This window comes from Mustela putorius, unplaced genomic scaffold, assembly GCF_011764305.1.
Source record: "Mustela putorius furo isolate JIRA1106 unplaced genomic scaffold, ASM1176430v1.1 tig00000508_pilon_pilon_pilon, whole genome shotgun sequence".
NCBI lineage: Eukaryota > Metazoa > Chordata > Mammalia > Carnivora > Mustelidae > Mustela > Mustela putorius.
Genome location: NW_025421402.1, coordinates 15,442,515 through 15,470,497, shown reverse-complemented (window position 1 = coordinate 15,470,497; position 27,983 = coordinate 15,442,515). Strand labels below are relative to the sequence as shown.

The 27,983-nt window shown below is 37.4% G+C and overlaps 1 protein-coding gene across 1 annotated transcript in view; it reads left to right on the top strand.

The window, feature by feature from the left end:
• The window catches only part of USH2A (usherin), a 681,643-nt gene that overhangs the window by 179,398 nt on the left and 474,262 nt on the right, over nt 1-27,983 (top strand). Inside the window, exons 19-20 of the mRNA XM_045081155.1 lie at nt 1,339-1,483; nt 14,521-14,751. Coding sequence (XP_044937090.1) covers nt 1,339-1,483; nt 14,521-14,751 — 376 coding nt within the window. The remainder of the gene's footprint in view (nt 1-1,338; nt 1,484-14,520; nt 14,752-27,983) is intronic.

Sequence of the window (27,983 nt, the reverse complement as noted above, 5' to 3'; positions counted from 1 at the left end):
TGGGATAAATTTTATAGCAATATTCAATAAATTTTACTCACTTCAAAGTTTTACTTTTTGTGGAAAAATTAAAGTCACATTGAACAGAACAGAAAATCTTATATCCTCAGTCCCTCAATAACAACTTTAGAATTAGAAACATAAAGTACTTACATAATGTTTTTCTGATTTCTAATTGTAGTAGTAAGGAAATAGTACCAAAGTTTTAAATTATTCCTAGATTTTTATAATCTTTGAAATCACCTTTATTTCTGAAAAATGTTTTATAAATTATATAGCTTATATTCCATGCACACTGTTTCCTAGAACTACTCATTTAGGTCATGAAATTTTAAAGTGAATACCCAGGCAAATATTCCAAATGAATTTTATCTTATTTCTATAATGAAAATATCTAGAAACTTACTTCAAATGTTACTAACCTTTACAGTTACCTGCATTTATATTTATGGAAGATTATTTGATATGAATGTATATCAACATCCCTTAGAAAAAAAAAAGTTTTATACTAATGCTTAGTGTCATACTCTTTGTTTCAATTACTTTTATCCTGAATATAATTTCCAGTGCTTTCTGTATCTATAAACTAAGTAAACTTACATGGTTGCTTTTGATCATTTCTAGTTATAATGATGGGACCAATGCTCAGTGATAGTTGTTTAATTATTTGTTTATAGACTATGGAGTTTCTCTCCTTTGCTCAAATCTGCTATTCTCATTTGAAATTACATGATAAAGACAATATTTCAGAAAATGAAACTGTTTGATCTAATCTGCATATGCTTATTTATATAAGAAAGATAATTGAGAATTGACCTCATGTGGATGCTCAGTAATGTGTTTCCTTGTTTTCCTTTTTCTTTTGTGGCTTTTTTCTTTCAAGAAAATGATGGAATTGATTTAACATAGTGATGTTTTTCTGTACTAGCTCCACAAATAACATGTGGGCATTGCTATGCGGGTTTAGTTTGGGCCAAGCCCCATGGTTTTATTTGGACTTTTTCATGATAACAATGACAGTGTCGCCATCCTTTATCTCTAGCATTGGTGACAATAACCATACCACCACGCTGCTTTATGAGGCAATAACTTGGTTTCCTCATTTATCCACTCAGGAACTGGATTATTACCTCATAAAACAGTGTGATTGTACAATTATCAATTAAATCCTAGCTTGTTGAAATTCTTTAAAAAAAATCCCTTTCCTAATAGTGGTTGGCAATAATTCCTCTATCTGAATTCATAGAACATGACTGGATTCATGGATTCTTGACTGCCAAGGTTATGTTTCTCACACTGTTTATCTATTATTTGATTTTTTTTTTTTTTGCCTTAAAGGTGTTGTACACTGCTAAATCCCAAGAACTGTCTTACATTGTAAAAGAACTAAAACCTTATAGGATATACAACTTTACTATTTCTCTCTGCAATTCAGTTGGTTGTGTAACCAGCGCATCAGGATCAGGACAGACATTAGCAGCAGGTAAGCAAGTTCTAATGGACATGAAAAATTTATCTTTATAAACCAACACTTCTAAAGCTCAATACCTTCTCTAGTTTGGACTTAATACTTGTCTTTTCTGGTTCCTCCTGCTCCTCAATCACTAACTCTGATTGCTACCTATGTTGATATTTTTAAACAAACAAAAAGTAAGTAAATGAGCTGAAGTTTAAGCCGTGGGAGCCCTGAGTTGCACCTGTGCCATAATAAGAAATATAATTAGATGCAGAGCAACACCAGGGCTCAGCAACCACCCTACCTTCCAGTGTTGTTCTGACCGTTAGAAGTATTCAGATGGCTTCTTAGGAAAGCTCAGAATGCTTCTTCATGGCCCTTTTTGTGGCTACCTACCCTCATGCCTACCCTCTGGGACTGAAGGCAGTCATCTGGGAATTACAAGGTTGCCCTTATGTTATATTTTGCCTTTATTGGATAGGCAATAGTGTAATAAATAATTATTTTGTTATTAGTAAGAAGCTCCTAAGTCTGTGAAATTTAAAAAAAAAAAAAAAAAGACTGGTTATCAGGTTAGATCTTAGTAGGAAATGGTTCGTATAGATTTTACTTAGAGCAAACTAGATTCATACAAACTTGATCACTAACACTAACACCTACATAACTCAGTCACGCCACAGTTAGTATATTTTCAAATCAGTTTTTCTGTTGGCAATCAAACAAGGCTTGGTGCTCCTTAAGAAAATGTCTAGATATGAGAAGGTTAAGAGACTCCTAGATGAATGACAGATATTATGTAAACCTATCTAGCTATAAAAATATTCCCTATACCTTTTCCCTAACTGTATTCAGGTCCAATTCTACTGTTTTGTTTTGCCTTGCTTTAGTTCTGGAAAAACTTGTTTGGCTCAAATGATTTCATCCAAGTAATTTTGTCTCCTCAAATTTTCCACCAATGAGAATGACTCCCCAGTTCTAAGGAACTATGTTTAATTACCTCTACAACTGAACTCTTTGTGTTTTTTTTTATATTTATATGTATTTCATATGTATGGATACATCTATGGCATACCTAGATTGTACAAAATACCATTCTCCTGTAACATGGTTTATTTATTTATTTTTATATATTAGATTATGAGAGGGTTACTGAATGTGGATAATAGAGGCAGGCTCCTTGTGTCCTTTTGGAAAAATTATGTAGTTTGGGGCTACGGAACAAAAAAGAGGAATCTATTTTACAGGCTGGAGAAAAGCAAAAATAGAAACAACACAAGTTGAGAACTGACCTGAGTTATAGTAGAAAATAGAGTGATCACGTGAGTGAGCAGAACTGAAATCAAGACTTCCAGGGTTGTAAAGTACATAAAAGTCATCTGTGTGGGGCACCTGGGTGGCTCCATTGGTTGAGGATGGGACTCTTGATCTTGACTTGGGTTGTGATCTCTGGGTCATGGGATCGAGCCTGGCACTGGGCTCCGTGCTCAGTGCCAAATCTGCTTCTTCCTCTCCCTCTGCACCTCCCTCCACTGTCTCTTTTTCTCTCCCAAATTAATAAATAATGGAATCTTCAAAACAAAAGCCATCCGGTATGACTTTCTAACCAATAATAGTATGTTCTGTGTAACATTCTTCCCAAGTGTTTATCCAACTCAAGTTTGATACCTTTAGTGGTAGGAGAGCTACCACTTCTCAGGCAAATCCATGTTTAGAGACTTCTTTCAAAGGGTGATTTCTTACATTGATCCAGAATATCTCTCTGGGACCTCTATTCAACAGCTGGGGCTGTCCTCAGTCTAATTCATCTTCCTCATGACATCACTTCCAATAATATTTTCAGTAACTAGTTCTCCCTCAAGTCTCTCCCTCGCTGCAAACCACTGCATCTCCTGTCTGCACCGCACGTGCCATAGTTTCTACCGCTAGTACAAGCACTGTCCTCTAGATGAGATTCAGTCTGTCCTTTCATGCAAAATGCAGAGACTGGATGGGCCCTGTGGATGGGAAGAGAAAAGCAGGATAAATGTCTATGGAACAGATCCTGCCCGGTCAACACACCAGTGATAACGAGTGTGTTAACAGCATCCACCTTGAAATTGTAGTAATTGGTTTCTGTGGCATGGAAGATACCATAGCTGAGGGCTCTGTGCAGCTCCCATTTTAGCTACTGGTGAGCATACTGAAGGCCACTCCTGTCCACTGGAAAAGTAGTGAAGTGAAACTAATCTAAGTTTTCTGAATTCTGACTCTTTATCCTTGGAAGATAGAACTTGGAAACTTCTCATAGTCTCTGAAAGGCATGAGATGCACAAATTAATCAACTTTTAAAAAATAAGAGCTTATTCATATATTTAGGGGAAGCATGATAATCCAGGATGCCAGGGTTTAAATTTGGGGTTCTGCCGTACACGAGCTCTATGACCTCGAGTAAATTATGTGACTCATGTGGCTTGATTTTCCAACTCAAAAATAAGGATAACTGATTTTACAGGGTTCATGAAGATTAAGAAATGTAAATATTGAATGCAGTGCCCAGCCCAAACTAAATCCTCAGTAAAAAGTATTATTTTTTTTAAAGATTTTATTTATTCATTTAACAAAGAGAGAGCACAAGTAGGCATAGAGACAGGCAGAGAAAGAGGGGGAAGCAGGCTCCCTGCTGAGCAGAGAGCCTGATGAGGGGCTCAATCCAAGGACTCTGAGACCGTGACCTGAGTTAAGGGCAGAGGCTTAACCCACTGAGCCACCCAGGTGCCCCAAATGCTTTCATTTCTGAAGGAAAAGAGATTTTAGTATTCTTCTAGGAAAATGTTTATTTCTTAATCCTGTAATACATTTGGTCAGAACTCTGATTCTTCTTCTGCCAAGCACAATTTTTTGTTTTATCATAAAACAAAAAAATGACAAAAGTACAGCAAAATAATTTTTGCTTGCCATTTGATTTATTTTAAAAGACATCATTTTTTTTGGCATGGAGAGTATTGAGATCAGTAATAATGAACTTACCTCTTTTGGTTGGAATATAGGAAAAGTCTAGCAATTACAGATCCAATATCTTCCTTACCAGACTTATTTTTCGTAAACACTTAAAAACTTACTTTTCTTCTAAGATTTTCTTAAGATTAAACATCTGGATATAACTCGCAGATCCTAAGTCATAGAAAGAAACAAAGGGAAGGTCGATCCCTTTGAAGAGTCAACAGGTTGGCTGTCGGGAAGAAATCAACGTTGTCTTGCAGTTTTGGGGTTCTTCCTGCCCTGTTTCTTCCAGTCATAAAACTGCAATTTGGAGGGGATATATTACTGCAACGAATTCTAATGGTTGTGTGAGGAATTAACTCCTCAGGAAAACGCAGTTCACAGGAATTTATTATGGGAGATTGAAAGGTGCTGGTGACCATTCAAAAACTTTGAAAAAGGGCACCAGAAGTTAGTGGTAGTGTTCAGCCTTTCCAAAGCCTTGAGACATGAAAGCATGTTTCCTCCTTAACTCTCAGTCACAGAAATCAAAAAGATACTTGTAAAGATTGATCTGACTTTCATTAGAAAACTTGAGAATTACAATTTGCTCTTGTTTCAAGTATATTTTCAGTGAGAGATATGGTTAGAATAGGTGCATTGCATCCAGAGAGTATTGTGTTAGGACCGTGCCAGCGACAAACCCTAGAACTGATCTGCAGGGAGGTGTATCCCTAGGAGCTGCTGTGTTTTTCTCTGTAACAAAGTCTCCAAGCAGGTCTTTGGTGGCTCGGGAGCTGCTTCTGGATGTCTGAGGGTAATGTACACATGGCCCCAGGCCCGTGAGAGCCCCTGCTGGTTTTTGTTTTTGTTTTTTTTAATTTAAGACTACCCTTTCAATGTTAGGAAATTGGTGTGCTTCCACACTTTGTGAATTCGGCATACTTTAAATCTTTCTTAAGAGAAATTCCTTCTGGAGCTCCATCCCTGGGCGAACAATGTGGCATCTCCTTTGCCTGTCATAAATTGACCTCTAGACAACCAGCTTAGAAGTGCCCATCTCCCATTAAGCAAGTAATTAGAGGTGCATTAAGGTTTTTCTCTGAATCCAAAGTAAAATGTATAGGCTGTTTGCAGCTCAGTTGAAAACACACATTGTTTGCATGCAGGTACATGAGTCTTTTCATTGTGAATAGGACCCAGAGTGATTAAACAAGCACTCTTAATATGTTAATTTATAATTTTAATTACAACAATCTTGTATATATAGTCATTAGTGAATACTAATATAAATATTTTTCTATCTTTTTATTCATAATGCATAAACCAATCATCCCGTTACTTCTCTGAGGTTGCCTGTTTTTGTTTCATAATACAATCTTTGTTCTTAGTTATGAATGCATTTTGTTCGTTCCTGTCTTGAATAATCCCTCATTAAGCTAGTCACTTTCTGCTCCGTACTAAAAAGGAAAAATTATCATGCAAATGTGGCATGCCGTATTAAAAAGCACATTACCAAACACTTTTGTTGCTGTCCTTCAATTAGTTTCCCTTCTTTGAATTTAATTCCATTTGTTGTTAAACTACCGACTTGATGTATGGACTCATGAATCTGAAGCTGCTGCCAAGAAAGTGGGGGGAAAAAAATCAAAGCCTCCTCGAAGAGCTGCAGAGGCGAGCTGAAATGAATTTGCTTCACCTTTGACAAGAACACTTGAACAGCACTGGAATCCTCTGATGATTCAACGTGGCTAATTATCCGATTATTTATTTCAAGAATAAAGGCACTGTTTTACAATTAGAGAAGTAGAAAGCAATCTGAGAAATTTGGTCGCGACAGATGACTTAAGTAACTTCTAAGATAAACAGTATCTGTGCAAACTTGTCTCGCTGAGTGCTTCCCGGGCTGCAGTGCTGTGTCTCAGCGTCGGTGAAATCCGGGGTATGCCGAGGGGTTTTTTGTTTGTTTGTTTGCTTTGCTCTTTCGACGACAGAAATTATTTTACACTTTTTAACCAACATGTCAAATTTCTGTGGCTCTGAAGCAATGTTTAAGTTGTATGTCTCTTGATGAAAAGCTTTTGGTTCAAAGCAATACTTTTTAATTGCCTGATGATATAAGTCAGTTCTTAGGAAAGAACCGCACATTTAGGAGTTCATTTGCAATATAACTGAAAAATTCATTGCATCGCAGTAAAACAATTTACTGTTAATTACAAGGAGAAGAATTTGCTGTAGCATGCCCACAGATTGCCATGAATCATGCAGCACTCCTAGAGATTTATAACAGATGTGTAAGTGGGATGAATTAGCAGGGTTTAATAACAGAGACACAAATCATGCAGACTTCAAGGAGCTTTAATTGATATACTAGAATGTGACGGGCATGAATCACTCAGCCATTCAACAGCACTGTAACATATGGTCAGCTCAATATGCTGCATCTTAAATCGGTTGGTGAGTCGTTGGTTGTCCCATATGGTGGAAGCAATATATTTTTCATGATTAAAAAAAATACATCCATTTTTTTAAAGAAATATGATTGCAAAGCATGTTTGTTATTGAACAGTCACCTGAATGCCAAACTGGGTTTTTTAATGATTTTTTTTTTTTTTTAAATATGGCCACTTCCCAAAATAAATAGCAGCTACTACTTGTAATACCAGATCGCTGGAGGCAATATCAGGACCAAATTGGTGCTTGTTGGCACACTTGATCCCCAGCAAAGCCTATGGAAGAGCGCAGCGGATGATAATTCTGATTGTCAGGGAAATCCTTCAGACTCCGGCTAAGCAAACAAAATGAAAGGAATGATGTCACTTTCAGAGAAGTTCAGGAATGCCCAGATTTGCAAAGAGCATAAAATGAATTGAATGAGAGACCCTTACCCAGTAGGGTAGGAAAGGGGCTGTGGTAATACAGTTAATGCATCATGTAGCAGTTTGGATGTAGCATTTTATACTACCCTCTTAATGAAATGCTCCGTCCTTCAGGAACATTCTAAAAGGACTCCTGGCTGACCATTACAGAGACGGTAGTACCAGTTCCATGCTATCCTTGAACAATTGTTTCAGTGTATGGAAACAGACATCCTCATGCAGAGATCTAGAACTGGTGGCACGCAAAAACCCTTTTTACTGAAACTGGGATCTGGCAGCTCTCGGCAAAGCTTTTGCGGCGTTAGTAAATCTGACAGACTTGAAAAAGGAATATTGCAGCCTTAGAACGGTGGCTGCCAGAATTTAATGTCAACAATTAAAATTTATTTTGATCCTTACCTACTGTTTATTACTGTTTGTATACACAACAGACCTTACTAATACAGAGATGCTCTATTAGATGGAATTACCATCTGTTCGGAGTGAAACGCTGGCATCTGTCTTCGATGCTAAAACTAAAATGATATTATTTCTAACAAAACAAAATTAACAGCTTTCTGCTCCCCAACTTTAATTCTGAATGTGCGGATGCACTCAAGGAAAAGGCTTGTTGATGAGACACGTAATGACCTCTGTCTCCAGGTCTGCATTCAGATACGTGACTTTACTACGGGCTCTGCTGGCCTTTTGGGCATGCCGAAATCATATTTTTTAAAACAGTCTTTGAGCTTTGTAAGGTGTTATTATCGACAGAAAGGTGTTAAAACAATAAGACTGGAATATGTAAAAATCATCTGGATCAGAGAGCATGTAAAATATTTTGGTCGATCTACCTTAAAGAAGTACAAGGAAAGCAATTAAGAAAGCAAAACTCATCGGAACAAAATTGCCATAGGTCCCACAGTGACACCTTTAGGAAAATATAAACGGTATCTTCTCTGTTAGACTATTTTTAATTTTCTCCTACACTGACATATATAAAAGATTTATGTCCAGCCCCCTTTCCTTTTCTTTTTTAAAGCCTAACTATCCTATTAACAAAGGTCTCTAGCTTTTTGAAGTTGGAGAAGTTGGAGTATCAAGGACAATGGTAGTTCCGTACTGATATCAGATCGGTGATGCTAATTTCTGAGAAGCCAAACTTCAGTTCTACAGATCACAAAATAATACATTGTGTCACACCAGCATTTAGCGCATGTACACAGTGCATTAACTGTAACTGTAGTACATTTATTTGTGCTAGAGGAGACTTGAAAATGATTAAAAAATCAATACTTTGCTGTCAGAGAAGCAAGTGTTACGATGCATTTAAGTAGTTAATTGCATAAGCCCCATAAAAGCTTCAAGTTTGGGTAGCAAGGATGCCATAATTACAGTCCAAACAGCTACCTTTTATTAATGGCGGACTTAAGGGGACAGTGCTCGCTGTCCTCGCTGGGGCTGCTTCCTGTGCAGCTCAGAGAGCGCGGGTCCCTTCCTCTGCACACCTAGGATGCTTGTTATGTGCAAGTTATTGATGATCACCAGAACAACAGCTGGGAAAGGTAGTGTTGATTCCCCAGGGAGGCGATTTCCCTTAAATTCTCTGAAAGCAGTGTTTTCCAGCCTTTCTCTGTGTCCTAGAACACATGGAGAAATCATAATATTTGCCATGCTGGGGTAAAGGAACAGGTGGCTCAGAGCTGAAGGGGGTAAGCTCGCTGGCTTCCTGGAGGGCTGAGACGATCCCTGTGTCCAAAGTCCAACATCCCCCTTCTTGCTTCCTCACTGAGAAGCAGTGCTTGAAAAGGTTCAGTCAGAGACATTTGAAACCAGAAGACATAACCGGGTCTACCGTGCTCTTCAACAGATGAGGCCCTGAGGACCAGAGAGGCCAACTTCTGGAATAGCCCTGTTCCGTAACTGGGGACCTAAGGAGCCCGTCTAGAAGTCAGCTCTCTCCTTCCCACATTGGGTCCATTGTGTGTCGTCTCTCGCGGAGGAGACTACTAGTAAACCAAGAAGGAGGACGTGATAAAGTAGATTTTTTTCTTGTTTCTCCAGTCAGAGAATAGACGGGGAACAAGTCCACGCTGTCTAATTTCTGAGGTTCTGAGGGGAGAATCTTCTCTCCTCTTCTGGGCACTGACTGGAGACCAGTTGCAGTACAGTGGTGGTCAACCGAGAAATCATGGCTTCCTGGCCTGGCTCTCTTATTTAAGTCCTGACCCCAGTGCCCTTCCACAGACATTCTGGCCTAGCGGTGTTTGGGCAAATTGCAATTCTCGTGACAGTTTTGCATTTCTGAGGAAAAGTCAAAATCATGTCCTATTGCCAAAGTGCCTGACGATGGCTTGCGTTAGTCTGCTCCCCACATAGGCCTGAAACGTAAAAAGGCTGTTCATTCCTTGATTTCTGTCTCTGTAATAGAAAGTTGACGTTGTTTTAAGATATTGACACTGCCGTGTAGTGTTCACAGGCAACAAACTCTTGCTTGAAAACAAATAAGGAGATTTGATTTTAAAGACTTGCCGTCAATGAGAGCTTCTGCTCATTTAGCCTTCCGTTCTTATCCTATGACACTCAAACTCCACGCTACATAAATTTTGCACATGTAAATTTATGCATTATGATATGCTATTAATCAGATTATAAAGTAATAAATGCTGCATAAAGAAGAATGTGTATTATCAGAGCTTTTTATAAAACCATATTTATAAATAGAAGAGCTAGGCTGGGAACTGGATACAAAGCAATTGCAGAAAATACAAAAACATCGTAATTTTATTCTAAGTAGAAACAGACTGTATGTTGTTATTCTTTGCAATGATGGATATTGAAGATCCATTTTCTGCTTTACAGCTGTAAGAGGATTTTCTGAGTAAATACAGATTTTTAATGTGGATGAATTATATCCTTTTATAATATGTGATATGAAAGATGTGTTATTGGCTAATAATAATAGTGCCTTGTGTTTGTACAGAAATTTGCTTTGCAAAACCTAACACAATTATATATACTGTTTTTTTCTTTCTTTTTTTTATAATTATGTTCAGTTAACAACACACACACACACACACACACATATATATATATATATATTTAAAAGCAGTTATTGCCAAGGTATTCCACTGAAAATTTATTCTTATGTTGTAGATGGGAAAACTGAGGCATATGTAAGTTTTAAGTGATTTTCCTAAGTAATGCAGAATTGGAAATTAAAAGGTAAAATATAATCTCTGAAAGACTACAGAGTCCTTCAATTACTCTATGTTGTCTCTTAATTCACTGTTCCATGATTAACAAGTTTATAGCTATAATCCCTTTACTTTGATAGTCTGAGAAATAACCCTTGATTCCTCCTGTTTGTTGGTGAGTCTATATTTGTGTGAGTGTGTTTAATAGTTCAGGAATATCTGTTTTCCTTTTCATCATTTTACGTGTGTGTGTGTGTGTGTGTGTGTGTTGTGTGTGTGTGTGTGTGTGTGTGTGACCAGTCTAGTTTAATTGATTGAAAATTCCCCCTCTGGTCTTAGGGGACCTCTGAAGATAATGACTCAGTAGGGTGCTCACCCTTTCAAACAGGCTGGGTTGAGTCCTCTAAGTGAAACGACAACATACCAGCTGGAAGGTTGTTTGGTTTTTTTTTAAAGCAAGAGAATAAAAAAATATACTCTAATTTGACTCATTCTCTGTAGTTGACTTCCTAAGAATAGTCTAATTGCTTGGTGGAATAACTCCCCTGTGAATTTAGAAGTGTTCCACTACTTGTTAGAATTTCAACAGTCAACATTAATTGTAGTGGATTCTCAGTGAAAGTACCCTTATTGGTTATAATCATTTTGCCAAATTAAAAAAAAAAGTGCACTCTCACTTTTAGAAGATATTTAAAAAAAAAAAAACTATTGAGTTGCTGGAATTCCTTTTGTTTTGTTTGACTCTGAATTTATGTTCTTGATTATATAAGCGAATTTTGGATTATGCTATCAATGGGGTAAGGGATTCTGAATACTAGAGTGGTACAAAACCTCACCATGATCCCTAACTAGCTGGATGGTTGGAGTAAAGAAATACCAAATGTCAAGGAGATGGGACTTTGAAGAAGAGGCTGATTTTAAGCAAGGATAATACTCTTCAGTTCTTTAGTGGTACAGGAGGTATGCTCCTAATTTCTCTAAATATTTAGTTAAAAATGGAAATCCTATTCTCAGTGTACCAAATATGTATAGTTCGTGATTCTTTAGGTCTTTGCTAACTAGTCACAATAGTCATTTATGGCTATTTAATCTTAAAATAAAATCGATTAAAGTTAAATAGAATTTCAATTTACATTTCTCAGTGTCATTAGCCACATATCAAGAGCTTGTTTTTTTTTTCTTTTTTTTTTTAACATTTTATTTATTTATTTGACAGACAGAGATCATAAGTAGGCAGAGAGGCAGACAGAGAGAGGGGGAAGCATGCTCCCTGCCAAGAAGAGAGCCCGATGTGGGGCTCGATCTCAGGACTCTGAGATCATGACCCGAGCTGAAGGCAGAAGCCTAACCCTCTGAGCCACCCAGGTGCCCCAAGAGCTTGTTATCCATATGTGGCTAATGCCTATGATATCAGACAATACAGATCTAGAACATTTCCACCATTAGAGAAAGTCCCACTGGATATCATTGGAATAGATGGTATCTTTTCAAATTAAAATGTCAAATCCTTTTGTCTCAGAGCCCTAGGGAATTGTATGTGGACTATAGAAAATAGAAAAGTTTCAAATCCCTCTTTTGTACTTTTATGTATTTATTTTAAGGATTTATCTATTTACTTGAGAGAGAGCATCTCAAGCTGACTCCCCACCAAGTGCAGAGCCCAATGTTAGGCTCGATCTGTGGACTCTGTGATCATGACTTGAGGCTGAACTCAAGTGTTGGATGCTCAACTAACTGAGCCACCCAGGCACCCTTCTTTTGTGTTTTTAAATAGCAAGTTTTGGACAATAAAAAATTATGTAACTGATTCCTGAACCCAGAACTCAAGAATTTTTGACAATCCTTCTTCCCTTGTTAAACTCGTAGCCAATACTGAAATTTCAATACAAGAATGGAATTCCAAACACTGAAGAGAAACTTGAGGGGAGAAGAAATTTCTAGATCATCAGCTTTTTATTTTGTTTTGGATTATTTTCAAGATAGGCATAACTTGCAGAGTGAAATCTTTGAGAACCCACCATTTACTAATTTTTGGTAAGGAATGCTAAAGGAAATCATGCATAAAATTTACAGAGTCATACATATATAAAAATAAAAACATCACATGGTTTGCAGTGGCAGAAGATGAACAGAATTGTTAATTATCTTTCTAAGTTGAGGGACATTTTGCTCAGTGCCCTCTTCTTTACAAAAAGTTAAAATAGAATCACAATTAATTGTTTCCCTTTGGAAAGCTGGCCAGGCTTTCTAGAAAGTAACAGGTAGTACTTGTTCTAAGCTGTTTTTATTTTTTTTTAAGAATTTTATTTATTTATTTGACAGAGAGAGATCACAAGTAGGCAGAGAGGCAGGCAGAGAGAGAAGAAGGGAAGCAGACCCCTGCTGAGCAGAGAGCCCGATGTGGGACTCGATCCCAGGACTCTGAGATCATGACCCGAGCCGAAGGCAGTGGCTTAACCCACTGAGCCACCCAGGTGCCCTGTTCTAAGCTGTTTTAAGGTGAATTGTTTTTCATTAAGGATATCAGTTCTTGCATTCATATCATTTTAATTTGTGTTTATTGAAACAGGGAACAGCTTTGTGTGCAAAAGTCTGTGTTAATACAGGTGTAAACTAAGAGTCCAGAGCTTTGGTTAAAACCCTTAAAAAGTAGGCTTGGTGATAATAACCTTTGTTCTTTTCTTTGCTTGTACCTCTGAAATGCAACGAACCCACTTAGAGTGGGAATGAATCCAAGCCTACACACTCAACTGTTTAAGAAGAAAAATCAGGAGGGCTCTTTATGTAATGAACACTGGGTACTATATGCAAGTGATGAATTTCTAAATTCTACCCCTGAAACTAATAATACGGTATATGTTAACTAACTTGAATTTAAATAAAAAGAAAAGAAGAAAAATTAAAGCAAAACTTTATTTTTATTAACTCAGTTGTTACCCTGATCCCCCTTGCAACAAGTTGTAGGGAAAATCTCTATCTCTGTTACTCACTCCTGGAGTTTCCCAGAAGCCTCCAGAGAATTGCCAGGGTCCCAGGACTGCGAAGTATGCCAAGGCCTCAGTGTGTGCTTGGGCACTGGACATTCACTGCTGCTAGGCACAGTCCCTGGAGGTATTGTGGTCACTTTAGGGCCCAGAGGGGCTGCCCTGAGTCTGTTGTATCTGGACCAGAGTTCGTAAACCCCTGAGCTCACGGGCTCTTTTTGTTCATGTGGAGGCTCTGCTTGGCTTTCAGAGTGGTTTCGCTTATTTGTTTTCATTTAAACTAGTTGCTAAGCTTCAAAAATCAGAAAAATTATACACAAAATGACTATTTTTAGTCAAGTAAAGGATTTGGCAACTTTGGGTCATTGTTCCTGCATTATCTGTTGGCTGGCACCAACTAGTGACTATTCATCCTGGCCCCAAACTTCTCAGACCCCACACTCCCTCTTGTCTCACGAATTAGACCACTTCAGTTGTTTCTTTTATTTTACTGGCATCTGTAAATTGCAGCCATAAGTCGAAGCCATGTTTAGATGGGATTTTGACTTTTGGGATCAAAAGCTGGTAGTCATAGCTAGTCATAGACTACGGGTGGTAGTCATGGCTAGTCATAGACTGCCCGTTTTATGAGGGATCTTCTGAGTGAGGTAGTGTCCACTCAGGCAAGGGAATTTCTCCAGAAAAGGGGCAACTATGAGCCGTTGGAGATAAACAGACACACTGCACCATTGCAGTGCCAGCTTAGTAAAGGGAATCCAAGTGGGGCACCAGCAGACTCTAATAAGAAATATCTTTTCCTGAGTGAGGAAGAGTAGAGAAATTATTTGCAAGAGGACATTTTATTCAATCCTCAAAGTTTTATGATACCTTTTTGTTCATGGTGTTTAGTTACATTTAAGATAAACTCTATAGTGTCTTCAGTTCCTAGAGCCATGTAAAGACTTGAGACCACAACTGATTTGATCTTGAGTGTGATGTACACAAGTGTGTGTGTACCTGTGTGTGAAAAACTGTGTCTGGAGACAAAGCTCTGTTCTTGAATGTAACAAATGTTTTTTGATATTTAGCGCCAACCCAACTGAGGCCTCCTGTTGTGGAAGGAATCAACAGCACAACCATCCGTGTTAGATGGCTCCCACCTGAAGAACTCAATGGCCCCTCTCCTGTGTATCAGCTGGAAAGGAGAGAGTCATCTCTTCCAGCTCCCACGGCCATGATGATGAAAGGAGTTCGTTTCATAGGGAATGGATATTATAAATTTCCCAGTTCCACACATCCGGTCAATACGGACTTTACCGGTAAGTGTTTTGGACATCACTATTGAATAGGTACTAAGCCCCTAGGTGTTTCTGATTATTTTGATATCCCTTCAGAGTGAATTGTCCACAGAAATACTAATTCAGACCTTTTATAACTTCATCATGATTGTGTCAACTTGTCCATCTTTTGTGGGTATTCTATGTGGGGAGACATGGGTGAGTAGAGGAAAGAAAAGAAAAATAGAGATGTAGGAAGGTCACCTTATTTGATCAAACTATATGCTGGAAGTGACCCTCGGGCACCATTTACCAGAATGTGTTCCTCAGAATACTTTACCTGCTCTATGGAAAAAGAAGAGTTCTGCAGATAGATGAGTTTGAGAAATGCGCTGTGCTGTGGAGAGTCTCAGTATATATTAGGTTATTAAAACCTCTAAAAGCAATTATAAGAAAGCTAACTTTGCTTAGCTCAGTATGCCTAATCCTTATTTGTTGCTTTTTTGAAGCATTAAACTATCAGTAGGGTTTTTTTTTGTTTGCTTTTTGGTTTTGGTTTTGGTTTTGTTTTGGAGAGCATTAGGGGAAAAACTAATTTGGGAGAAACACAGCTTCTGTGGGTACGTTGGCAGTATGGGTGAGTGAGTGCTCGCTTTGGGCACATACAAAAAAACACCTCAGAAATCAACAAAAATAGTATTTTCACACAATATATTTTTAAAAATGAAAATCAACACCAAAAATTCCCCAATAAAATGGCAGAATTTTAAATGAAGACAGGCTTTATCCCTCACTTGCAGGGCTCTGTAACCTGCCTCATTTGCTTCATCCAACTCCTTGTCTTGCTGGTCCTACAATATTCTGGAAGTCCTGCTACCTTTCCAAGTTAGAGTTCCTAAAAACACTTTTTGCATTTTTAGAAATTGCAGAAAGCTGTAACTATTTAAGTCACATACATCACTTCCCAATTTTCAAAAATATATATAAAGTTTAAGATACCTATGGTTCTGTAAATGCATAATGATATTCATTTGATCCCAGAGAAAATCATTCTGGAACAAATAGTCTTGAAAATGTTGTATGTGTTGAGGACGATGAAGTAGAATTTGAACCATAAAACGTGGCTCAAATATTATTGCTTTATTTTTAATTTAAAATAGTTAATAGTTTGCTTTGAAGTGAGGTTGGCTGCTGATAGATACTTGTAATGAATGACGTCCTAGCAGAGATACACTGAGTGAATGCTTAGCTTAGCTAGTGGCTTGGTACCTTGAAATGGCCATTGAGTATTAGATATTCAGCCACTGAGCAATCTTAAAATGTTCAACTTGTGCTTAGTATTTGTAAATGTCAAAGAAAAGAGAAAAGAAGCGAAGAAAACAGATATGTGGAAAAGAAAGTTAAAAAGCCTCCAGACACAAAGTTAAAAGGCCTTTTCTCAAATGGAAAGAGAAATCGCCTTCCTGGTCCAGCGTTTGGCTCGCGATGTGTTTCTTCGAGGAAACAGCATTTGTTTCCATTCAGCGGAATATTTCTGCTACAAGCGTGTCCGCTCAGATTTGCTGGCCAGCCAGCAGACAGATTTCTGATGGGATCACCTACTGTTGTTGCAATGAAAGATAGAGTGGCCCGTCCACCGTTAATAAATTTAGTCGTCTGCACGCTCTCCCTAGCCGGCCTTATACTCTGAGATACAAGGGCTAGGGGCAGATGTAGCATCTGGGAAATTTTCCAAATTCCTCTTTAAAAAAGTTAGGCCATAAACACCGGCCTCACTAAGCAGGATCCTTCTGTCTATAACAAAGCCTCCAGCTGCACAGAAAATGTGTTTGGAGTACACGTCGTTTGAAAGACAAGGCAGGGAGATCACACTTTTGGCTTGAACTGCTCCCTGGAGGTTTGGTGATTCCCAGAGAATAAGAAGTTCTTCTGCATTCAGGCACGTTCTGGGGCATTACTAGCTCCTTTTTATTAGCGGCTTTGCCTTACTTTGAAGGTTCTCTTTAACTTTTAAACTGGGTCTGCATCAAATCATTGGTTTGACCCTTTGGTGCAACTGACCGTGTTGGTTGAATAATTGCCCTGGGCTGAGCCATGGTTAAATGAAGTTCACCCAATTCATAAGCTAGGACAACTTTACAGACCCAGTGCCATAGCTTTCTTGAAACTTGCATCAATCCTAAGCAGAGAGGTACATGTATAATTAGCATCTCCTCTTTGTTTTACTTAAATAATTTCTCATTCCAACCTTCCGCAGGCTTATAGGTAGGAATTTTTACCGTCTGAGGACAGATGAAGTGAGACTCAGGTCCCATAGCTAAGTTCACGGTTGAAATGTGAATGGGAAGCTTCCAATTCAAATGTTGGTGCTTTGCCACAGATGGGGAAGGCACATAGGTGGACAGTCCTTGGGAAGTTGTAGAATAAGATCTAAAAGTAATCAATGAGGTTGGGAGGTGATACAATTATCATTCAACTGTTCCTTATCCAACACCATGAAACTTCTTTAGATTTGTTTTTCAGTTGATGGCTTTTCAGGTATAGGAAGTAAATAGGGTTGGCCTTACATGTTCACTTGCATCCCCAAAGCTATCTAGGGATCCCTTTTTTGTTTCTACAGCGATTTATTCCCAAATGTTCCTAGAAGCTTGATGTTTAATGTCTAAATGAAATTATTTTAAATGGACTGAAGTACTATGTGTCAAATGGTATTATCAACTCACATTTCTTGATATTTCATGCAGTTTTTTATGTTCTGAGGCAAATTTAAAGAGCAAATTTTAGAAATCTCTAAAATGATTAATTATATTTAATAAGTGAATAATTATAAGAGTTAAGATCTGCTTTTATTTTGAATTTTTCATTTTAAAATATCAAACTCTAACTAGAAGGACTCCCAAAATATGAATGGGTATATCTAGTAATATTCAAAGACAAAATATACCATATTGTGTATTATTAGACATATGCTATATATATATAAATTAATCAGATTTCACCCATTGATGAAAAGACTAATAAATACATTCATAGCATGTTCCACAGTCATGAACAATGTATTGAAAGTTTCAATATACATGATCTCAGTATTAAGTTCAAGATAGGAATCTCCTATATAACTTACTCCTCTTCCATATTTGCTTTAAATGTTTTTATCTCATATGATTTAATGAAAACAATTCAAAAATATGAGCATATGCTTTAATATGTTGCTTAATATCATAAATTACTTAACTTTATATTGTAAATGGACTCTAATCAAAATTTAACTCTGAGTAGAAAACTTAACCAGATATAGCTTTGTTAGGATCTCTCTTTGGTCTCTTTTCCCTTTGTAGACAGTGTTCTTTCAAAGATCTAATCTTCAGGAAGGGTATATTATCAGTCATTTACATCATAGTATAAATTTAAGGTCGGATATTAACTTCCCCACTTCTCTATGGTTAAGACTGAGTGTTTTAGCAGCAAACTAATAAGTTTCAGATCTAGGTCCCATTGTTTATTAGCTAAATGTAATTAAACAAACCACTTAATCATTTTTGTGGCTTTGTTTCCTTTTCTTTTAAAAGTGGTGTAATAAAACTGCTTACAGTACTCATATCTAGAAGTAGTTGAGGATGAAAGGCAATAGCCCCCCCTAGGGAACCCTGTGGAGTATCTGTCACATAGATTACTTAGAGGTCATTAAACTCTAGCTATTAACTCTTAGTCATATAACAAATGTTTGTTAAGTGTTTACTATGGGACAGGAGCTTGTTTGAAATTTATAAAACCCATGTTCTCTTAATTCATCTGTTGCTACACATAATGTCAGGTGTGTGTGCCTAAATGTTCTGTTTAGGGTATGAGTAATATGCAGCTTCTATAGTAAGATGTGTTATTTAACTTTGTTATTAAAATAGTTAAATTAATCTACCTAGTTTTGAAACGTTGGATAAACAATTTTTCTGTGGGTCTAATCATGTCCGTCTATTAAATTGAGGATTGTGCTAGATGATCAATGCCTCTAACTTCTAAAATTCCAAATCAATGAATATAGCCTATATACATAGCTTCAAAAATTGAAAATAGAAGCTATTGCTGTGATTTTAAAAACAACTCGATTTTCAAGTAAATTGTTCAGTTATTTTTTTTTCATATAATATGTTTACAATTTAAGATTAACATAAAGTTATTTTTCTCTTTTAGTCTGAGGGGATGTATTAATTTATAGAGATAATTTAAATGACATGGAGAGGAATACTCAATATAGAAATGGATATTCAATTCTTGGTTTATGTCAGAGCATACAAAGAAGCAGCAAATTCAATAGAAGTTCATAATATTATAACTAGAAAATCATGTAAACACTCATTATAAAATATTCTTCTAGTTACATGGGGTTAATAGTACTTTCTCCTTCCAGAACAGGAGTAGCAAATAGAACGTTCCCTACTGCAGCTGGACAGGGTGATCATTGCGTCTTTACGGGGGGGGGGGGGGGATGCTCTTTTTTTTTTCAGGAATGCAGAGTAAATCCACTTGATTTACACAAAGAATTTAGTCTTTCTCATGTAATGCTACTAATCCAAAAGGAACCTGGTAAAAACAGCAAAGTACTGCTCAGATTGGCATTCCAAAGGTGACCCTCTCTCTCCTTGTCACTTCTTCTTCCTATTAGTGAAAACAGGTCCATGATCATTTGGGGGAAGATTTGACTATTGTAGTATCCAGATGCCAATCACACCAGTCTTTTAAACTGCCTTTACTGGTGACCCTGCCCAGAAATCAGGAACTGCCTTTGGGGAGATCTTTGTAGCAAACCACTGGGGAGATGAGCATACATGTGCACCTGGATGTAATTCCCTTTTATTTGTCTTCACGAGAAATGTGATTACTGATGTTGAATATCTTGCAGATGAGAACTCTGTACACTTTCTTCATAATAATGCTGTTCAAGGACACTAAATGATTGTCATACATTTTTGTCTCCTAGTATTTGCCTTCCCTAAAATGACTGAACTCGAATGCTTTAGGAATCAGAAATGCCATTAATTACTGACCTGTAGAAAGAGAAATGCAAGTCCTTGTATCAATATTCCTTAAAAGCATACGTATTTTATATATATTTTTACTCTATGATATATATGTTTTATTATTATTTATTATTTCTAGTGAGCGGGGACATTTAAACACTTCATTAAAGGAAAGCTGATTATAAGCAGGTATAGGGAAACTTCAGATAGACTAATTAGTGAAAGCATATTAATTCTGACTTTCAACACCCATGGTACCCAGTATTTATTGTCATCTGACTGGGAGCAAATCCTTTTGCCAGAAAATGCTTAAAAAAAAAAAAAAAAAGCAACAACACCACCAACAAAATAAATAAAATGCTAAGTAATTACAAGTCATATTTAAACCACAAGTTTTATTTTACCTGATTTTGATCTTTTTCATAGTTATTGAGAAACAGATACATGCCTTGACTATATGGCCCAGCTATTTGATGAACAGACAGTCTTGATATGGAAAAATAAAGACAAGAGTATGTGTGTCTCTGGTTGTGACAGAATCAGAAGAGAGTGTGAATATCTGGTTGGTTGTGTCTGTGTGGACTGGTAGGGTCAGGATCCAAATGCTTACCTTCTTGAGAACCACAGAAGTCAGACTAACCCATGGTGACAAGGGACATTAAGAAGTAAGGGTTAAAATTGTTTTGTTTTTACTGCCTTTCATGGAGATGTGTAAAGATCTTATCATTGGAGGGGAAAGGACCGTGTTTCTCCTCATTCACCAAACTCATCATCAAGGCCAGTTTAGGAAGACTGCATGTGTCTTAACCCTTGTATTTTTTCAGAGTGATACATTTTGAAGCCCAATTCTATCAGGTTGCCTTATGTTTGAAATGTTAATGGTGGGGTGGGTGTGGGAGTCATTTCAGTTTCACTTTTGAATTTTAGCTCAGATTTCACAAAAGAATCATTTCAGCATATGACCTTTTCTTTCACCAGTTTTCTCTTGCTCAGGTGGTGAAATTGAATGAAATTGCTAAGTTTCTCTTTGCATGAAGAACCTTCTTCCTGCCCCGTCTTTTAACTTTTACAGTATCAATCTAGAGCAGGAGGTTACCAAGTTCTCCTTTAAAATGTCCAGACATTAAATACTGTCTACTTTGCAATCCGTGAGGTCTCTGTCCCAGTGCCTGAGCTCGGCATGGTGATGTGAAAACAGCCATAGGTGATAAAGAAACAAGTAAGAGTAGCCTAGTCTTTTGGGTAAAAACACTTTATTTACAAAAAAAGACATCATGCTAGTGGTTTGCCTATTTTTGGTTAAGGGTCCAGTCTTCGTTTCTTGAATCAATATATAATTTCATCATTAACAATACATTTTTCTTTCTTCTGATCTAATGCCAAGAACCCTAAAGATCAGGGTGCCTGAGTGGCTCAGTCAGTTAGGTGTCTGCCTTCCACTTAGGTCATGATCCAGGAGTCCAGGGATCAAGCCCCACTTTGGACTCCCTGCAGGGAGTCTGCTTCTGTCTTCTGTCCCTCTCCCTCCTATGTTTTCTGTCTCTTTCTCAAATAAATAAATCTTAAAAAAACAAAACAAACAAACAAACAAAAATCCCTAAAGGTGAGTACAGGGTAGCTCAGAAAAAAGAAACAGGAGAGAACTAACACAACAAAATAGACAGCAATGCTTGATAAATGAAAATATCTTGAAACAGCATCTAGGTTTTCCCAGGAGGGATTTTTGTATTCAGCAAACCAAGTCAGCATTGACCATGCCAACAGGATAGAATAATACTTATATTTGGTGTAAACTGTTTCTATTAGTCGATAATCCTTTGAATTAACTTTAAGGGGTCTGTTTTCCTTCTCTGCTACACTCACACCAAAATGTATGGTCGTCTGCTATACACAGTGCACATTTGTTCCCACATTCTCAAACCCCCCATGTCCACTATGTCCCCAGGTTTTCTATGTGGTCTCACATTTACCTACTTAAATTGTCCAATGTCTTTCTCTTAGAATATGTTAGCCATCTAAAAATCTTCCTTAAGCTTCTTTGTTAAAGAAAAAAAAAGCTTCATCTCTTAATGACATTCAGCATCAATATAATAAAGATTAATTTTAGTTTCCTTTCATCCTTACTTAAATGGGTAGAAAGAGGAACATTGAGCAGAAAAAGAATCATAATGGTCAACATTGACAGAGAAACTAGCCCCTATGAAACAATTGAATAAAATGAATTATTTTGTATATTTTTTTTGGAAAAAAATGAAAGATATTTAAGGATATGTATTTACCGTTATGTTATATGTGTTGGGAGAAGTATAACACCTACAGAAGAGTATAGATTAATTTCTACTCAGATTAGATTTCAAATAATACCAATGCCAAAATACCCTATCTTTTAAAAACTATGTTCTAGTATTCTGAAGAAATGTCTTGTGAAATCGTGCACCAGAAGTTCCATGTGACTGGGGCAATCAAGTGCAGTTATGTAGACCACGTTTAAGTTCTACACATTGAAGAAAGCTCGTAAACATAGCCCTCAGATGTCTGGAGATTCAAGAAGGAAAACCCAGGGGACACCTGGGTGGCTCAGTCAGTGAAGCATCTGGCTCTTGATTTTGGCTCAGGTCATGATCTCAGGGTCATGGGTTCAAGTTCTGGGTTGGTCTCATGGTTCAGCAGGGAGTCTGCTTGAGATACTCTCTCCCTCTCCCTTTGCCCCTCCCCCACCGTGTTCACACATGTGTGCACTGTCTTTCTCTTAAGTAAATCTTAAGAAAAAAAAAAAAAAGAAGGGAACTCAGTTACATACATTTTCTTGACTGAAGAGCAGACTCAGTTTGAAAGTTCTTAGACTTTAAGTACAAAAAAAGGAGGCATAAGGAGGAAGGAGGGGAACAACCCCCTTCATAGACATTCAGGTCGCGTAAGTCTCTGGCAGTGGTGGCCATGTCATCCTCACAAAGGGAGTCCTGGGAGAATTTTGTAAAGGAAAGATAGGGATTCGTGGGAAGTTTGTGGGAATGAATGATATAAAGATCTTCTCTCCCATACAGGCAGAAAATTGGAAAAGAATCAGATGCCCCCTTGGGGTGCCTGGGTGGCTCAGTGGGTTAAGCTTCTGCGTTGGGCTCAGGTCATGATCTCGGGGTCCTAGGATTGAGCCCCACTGTGCTCAGTGGGAAGACTTTTTCCCCCTCTCTCTGTCTGCCTCTCTGCCTACTTATGATCTCTCTCTGTCAAATAAATAAATAAAATCTTTTAAAAAAAAAAAAAAAAATCAGCGGCCCCTTTCTTGGCTTCTGCCTTCTTCATTCTTCTCCCCTGAAATCTGTTCCCTCTTCTGTGCTTACCACGGTGTATACCAAAGTGAATATTATTAATTGTCTGAGATAGAAACCTGGGAAGTTTCTTGAATATGACTTCTCTCTCCCTTTCTAACAACCCATCAATTGTTCCTCCTTTGAACATTCTTCCTCCGATACGTCTCTTGGAACCATCCACTGGTCCTATAGCTACTCCCTAATCCAGGTCTGGTTGGGGTGTCCATACCCACAGTTTCACTCTTATCTAGACTGTTCTTCTAACTATTGACCTGTCTTGCCTTTTTCTTGCTTACAACTTTTCAGTAGTTCCCCATGGAGATGTCTTGCATGAACTCTTTCCTGCTTATCTTTGTATCCATACGCTTCTTGGTTTCCTCTTCCATCCATACAACTCCTGGTTTCCTCTCTGGCTCTATGACTGCCTTTTATTCCCTGCTGTATGAATGTACCTCACTGACTTAGATGTCCGGGTCTTAGAACAGATCCATGCCTTTGCCTGCAATGCCCTCCCCTACTTGCAAGGGATTCTCTTCCTTTCCAGACCAATTCCTTCCCATCATTAAAATGTCAGCTGAGCTGTTCCTCCAAACAGCCTCCACTGTCCCCGTGCCAAATCTACATTCAGGGCCTCTCCTCTATCCTAGAACAAAAAAATGAGAATTTCTCTATTTTAATCCCTACCACCCTCTATTAGAATTGCTTGTTCACTTATGTAGGTCCCAAGCTGACTCAAACAATGACTGTTTCTTCTGTTACAACATTTGTCCTTGCATAGCCTAGGACCAGATGTTCAATAAATGTTTGTTGAATAAAGAATTAGCTAAATGAGTTAGGTAGAAAAAGTAAAACCTGTAAGAAAGATGGCTTCGCTATAAGAATGACTTAATGGTAAGTTTCACTGTGCATTGGAATATATTACATAATTTTAAGATCTACCTTGTTAGAAGCTGTGAAAGCCCAGGAGGATAACTCAATTTGTTTAGCCTCTATTGGCCTAAGATGTGTAAGGAAGTATGTTTTAAGCTATATAGTGCTTGAGACAAGAAGGAATTGTTAATGGTCCTTAGTTAATCAGGTAGGGTGGAGTTCCTTCTACGCCCGTTTGCTATAGCTAGAGTGCTCTATCAGGAATTGTTCTCTGCCCTATTAGCTCTCACAATGCGTTGTGGGAAACAAGGTGTTGCGCATCTCTTAGATACAGGATCTCCTTAGGCTTATTAAATTTTGAGGTTAATGAATATTTTGACACTTTTACCTATACATATCATCAGGGCTTATTGCAATAGGTTTAAGATGACAGTCATAATAAACATATAGAGTACAGTAAAAAGCACTTTTAATCTCGAAAGTGCTTTATAAACAACAGTGATCAATGCTATGGATGGATTAACAGCATCACACTGATTGGATTCTGCTTCAAGGGCAGTGGACGTACTGATGTTGGTGTGCTAGTGCAGAAGGAAGGCAGTGATGCAGCAGCGTGAAGAGCGGGTTCTGTAGTTGGACGCTCCGCATTCAAAATCTGGCTGTGCCACCATGCTGTGTGCAGCTTGGCATGACTCCCTTCCCAGCCCTGGAGCTCAGTGTCCTCGTCTGTAAAATGGGTTGCTGTAAGGTGTCCGTGCAGGAGTCACCGTAAAGGATAAGCACACAATATCTTTGTGGTCACGGTTGTACGTGCATTTGTGGCTGACATTTCTCATTTAGGATTTTCACATTATGTGCCTTTCCATTCATACTTATATTTTATGTGCCTAAACCACATAAATCTTGATGCTACTCCTTTATAACTTCTCTCTACCGTATATCGCTTCATTTTATTCAATTTGGGAACTTTTGAACTTTGTGCTTTTAGCTGCCTTTCTCCTTTCTCCAAAGACTCAGATGCTCTGCATCTCATTTCTGTGTGCCTGGTGGCTATCTCTACATTTTAACATCTAGCTCTCCTATAAATCTAACTCTGTTTCTCTCTTTTCTTCATAATCCAATCTTCTTAAAAACTAAGATGCTGTGCATGTCCATTTCCTCCCTACCATTCATGCCTCAATCTGCCACTTACTTTTTTTCTTCCATTTTTTCATTTGAAAAATGAAATACATATCAAGATTTCTTTCTTCAAGATTATCAATAATTTTCAAAGTGAGACTTTTCCTAATCCCTACTATATGTGCCCCTGAGTAATAATGGCACCAATTATATCCTTTTGAAAATATGAAGAAATGAGCACTGGATGTTATACACAAATAATGAGTCATGGGACACTACATCAAAAACTAATGATGCATTGTATGGTGACTAATATAAGAAAATAAAAGTTAAAAAATAAAATTGCTACACACACACAAAAATAAAATAAAACATTAAGAAACCAATATATTTCACTAGGTTCCCCCTGCAATTTTGTAAGAACTACTTTTGAAGATTTTGGCTCTGCTTTCTGTATCTACTTTTAGATGAAAGAACTCAATCATTTTATTAGTCCACATGCAGATTTTTCTCAATTTCAACCATGTTGCCAGATACTATGATTGGTGTTTTAAAAGGAGTACTGAGCAAAACAGGTAGAGTCCCTAACCTTAGGGAGCTTAAAGTCTTGCAGCAAAATCATGCTTCAAGCCTGTAATTTGATAATTATAAGTGATCTCTGTCTGCAGCTGTGAGAGACAGAGCTGTTTCCAGCTGCGAAGGATATTAAAAAAATCCTCATGCTGAGAGAAAAAAGAAAAGAAAAGAAAAGAAACTGGATCAATTTCTTAAAAATATGGTTGTTTAAAGACACTATTGAGTAACCAGGACTGCAAGGATATGGGAGATGAAGGCCCCAGAAATAAGGAAAACCATTAAGGTGATTTATCTTTGCTTTTTCCTTCTCTTTGATTTGCTAGTTCCCACATTGCATAATCATAGGAAAATGAAGGCATGGCTGGAGAGACTAGAAAGTAGAGTTCGGGGCCTACCAAGGAAGATGGGTCTGGTAAACACACCAGGCTTTGCATTGAAATCCTGTCAGTAAGAGTAGACTAGAAACACATGAGTCTTCTCAAAGCCTGAAGTAAAGCCTCAAACCACCTCCACTTCTGTTAGGATAAAGGTTGTCTGCTTTCCGAAAATATTTCAGTATTTACTAAAAGAAGATAACATAACCAAAGTCTATAATTTTTTATGCATGATATCTTATATCCAATCCAAAATTACCAGGCATACCAAGAAATAGGACCAAATAAAAATGAACCAACTATTGCTTCACACAATAACATAGATAAATCTCATGACCGACCACTGAGTGAAAGAAGCTAGAAACAAAGAAACTAGTATTCCTTTTATGTAAGTTTCAAAAATAGAAAAAAAGAATCAGTGCTGATTGGAGGATAGGAAGGGGTAATAACTAAAAAGAAAAGAAAAAGATGTTCCTGAGGTTGTAGAATTATTCTATATATTGTTCTGAGAGGTGTTTATATGTGTGTTTACTCTATAAACATCCATCAAAATATGCCCCAATAATGTGTCCACTTTATTGTTTTGTTACACTTCAATTTGAAAAGTCTCCAAAAAAAAAAAAAAAAAAAAAGAAAAGAAAAGAAAAGAAAAAAGAAAGAAATATTTCAAGTATGAAAAGTCCAAAAGTAAGATGTAGTAAACTCATAACAGATAACAGGAACATTTAACCCACTCTGGAGGTTTCATGAAAGCCTTCCAAAGGAAGAGTTTTATCATATGAAAACTGCAGTTGGAGTTAGCTAGGCAAGAAAGGCCGGTAGGGCACTCCAGGTAGAGAAAGTAGCATGTGTAAGTGCCTTGGTATGGGTGATAACACAGTGTTTGAACAAACATGAACAAACAAGCAAAATCAGGACAGTACAATATGGCCAGAACACAGAAAGCAGGGAGAGAATGGTATTTGATGAAAATGAAACAAGAAAGGGCCAATCATGTACTTTTTGGACACCAGATTTGGGATTTTGAACTTAATTTTTTCATCATTATAAGACCACTGTGCAGGCTGAGGGCTGATGAATACTTAGTGAAAACACAAGTATGTTTTCACTAAGGGTTTGCTAAATTAAAATGATACTTAAGATTGTACGTATACTTAGTATACGTACAATCTTAGTATTAAGTACGTATGATACTTAGTGAAAACACAAGGGTTTGCTAAATTAAAATGATACTTAAGATTGTATGTATACTTTTTATAGATTGATGGATTAAAAGTAACCATTTCATTCTATCATCTGCAAGTTTTAGCAGCAGAATGTCTCACAAAATGTTAGAAGACCATCTTTATAAAAATTAGTCTAAATAAGGGGTTAAAAAAAAAAGCAAACTCTGAATCTTACCACATAAATTTCACATTAAAAAACACTATAAATTTCTAGGATCTTACCACAGATCCTAGAAATTTGCATTTTGAGATCTCAATATCGACTCTGTTGAGCATACCCCTACCCCAGCCCTTCCACTTGGGGGTGTTTGTGTACAAGAAATGAAACAAAAGGTATGCACATAAATATTTATAGCTATATTCACCCTGGCCTCAAACTGGAAGCAACACAAATGTTTATCAATAGGTGAATAGATAAACTGTGGTATGTCCATACAATGGGATACTACTCAACAGTACAAAGGAATACACTGATGATAGAAACAACAGCCCACGTCACACTCTGTTGACAGGCTGAGTAAAGAAGGCAGCAGAGTCCTTAATGGCAGTTCTTAAAAAAAAAAAAAACTATTGTGGCAAAAAGTTAAATGAGTACTTGAGGCTGAGAAGAGAGGCGATGGAAATGTTCTGTAGTAATCACAGTGGTGGTGGTATAGGTATGCACCTTTCAAAGCTTATTGAACTATACCCTTTAAATGAATGTAGTTTACTGCATGTAATTTATACTTCAATAAAATGAGTAAAAGAAATGAACTCCAGATGATTCTGGCAATAATGAGAACC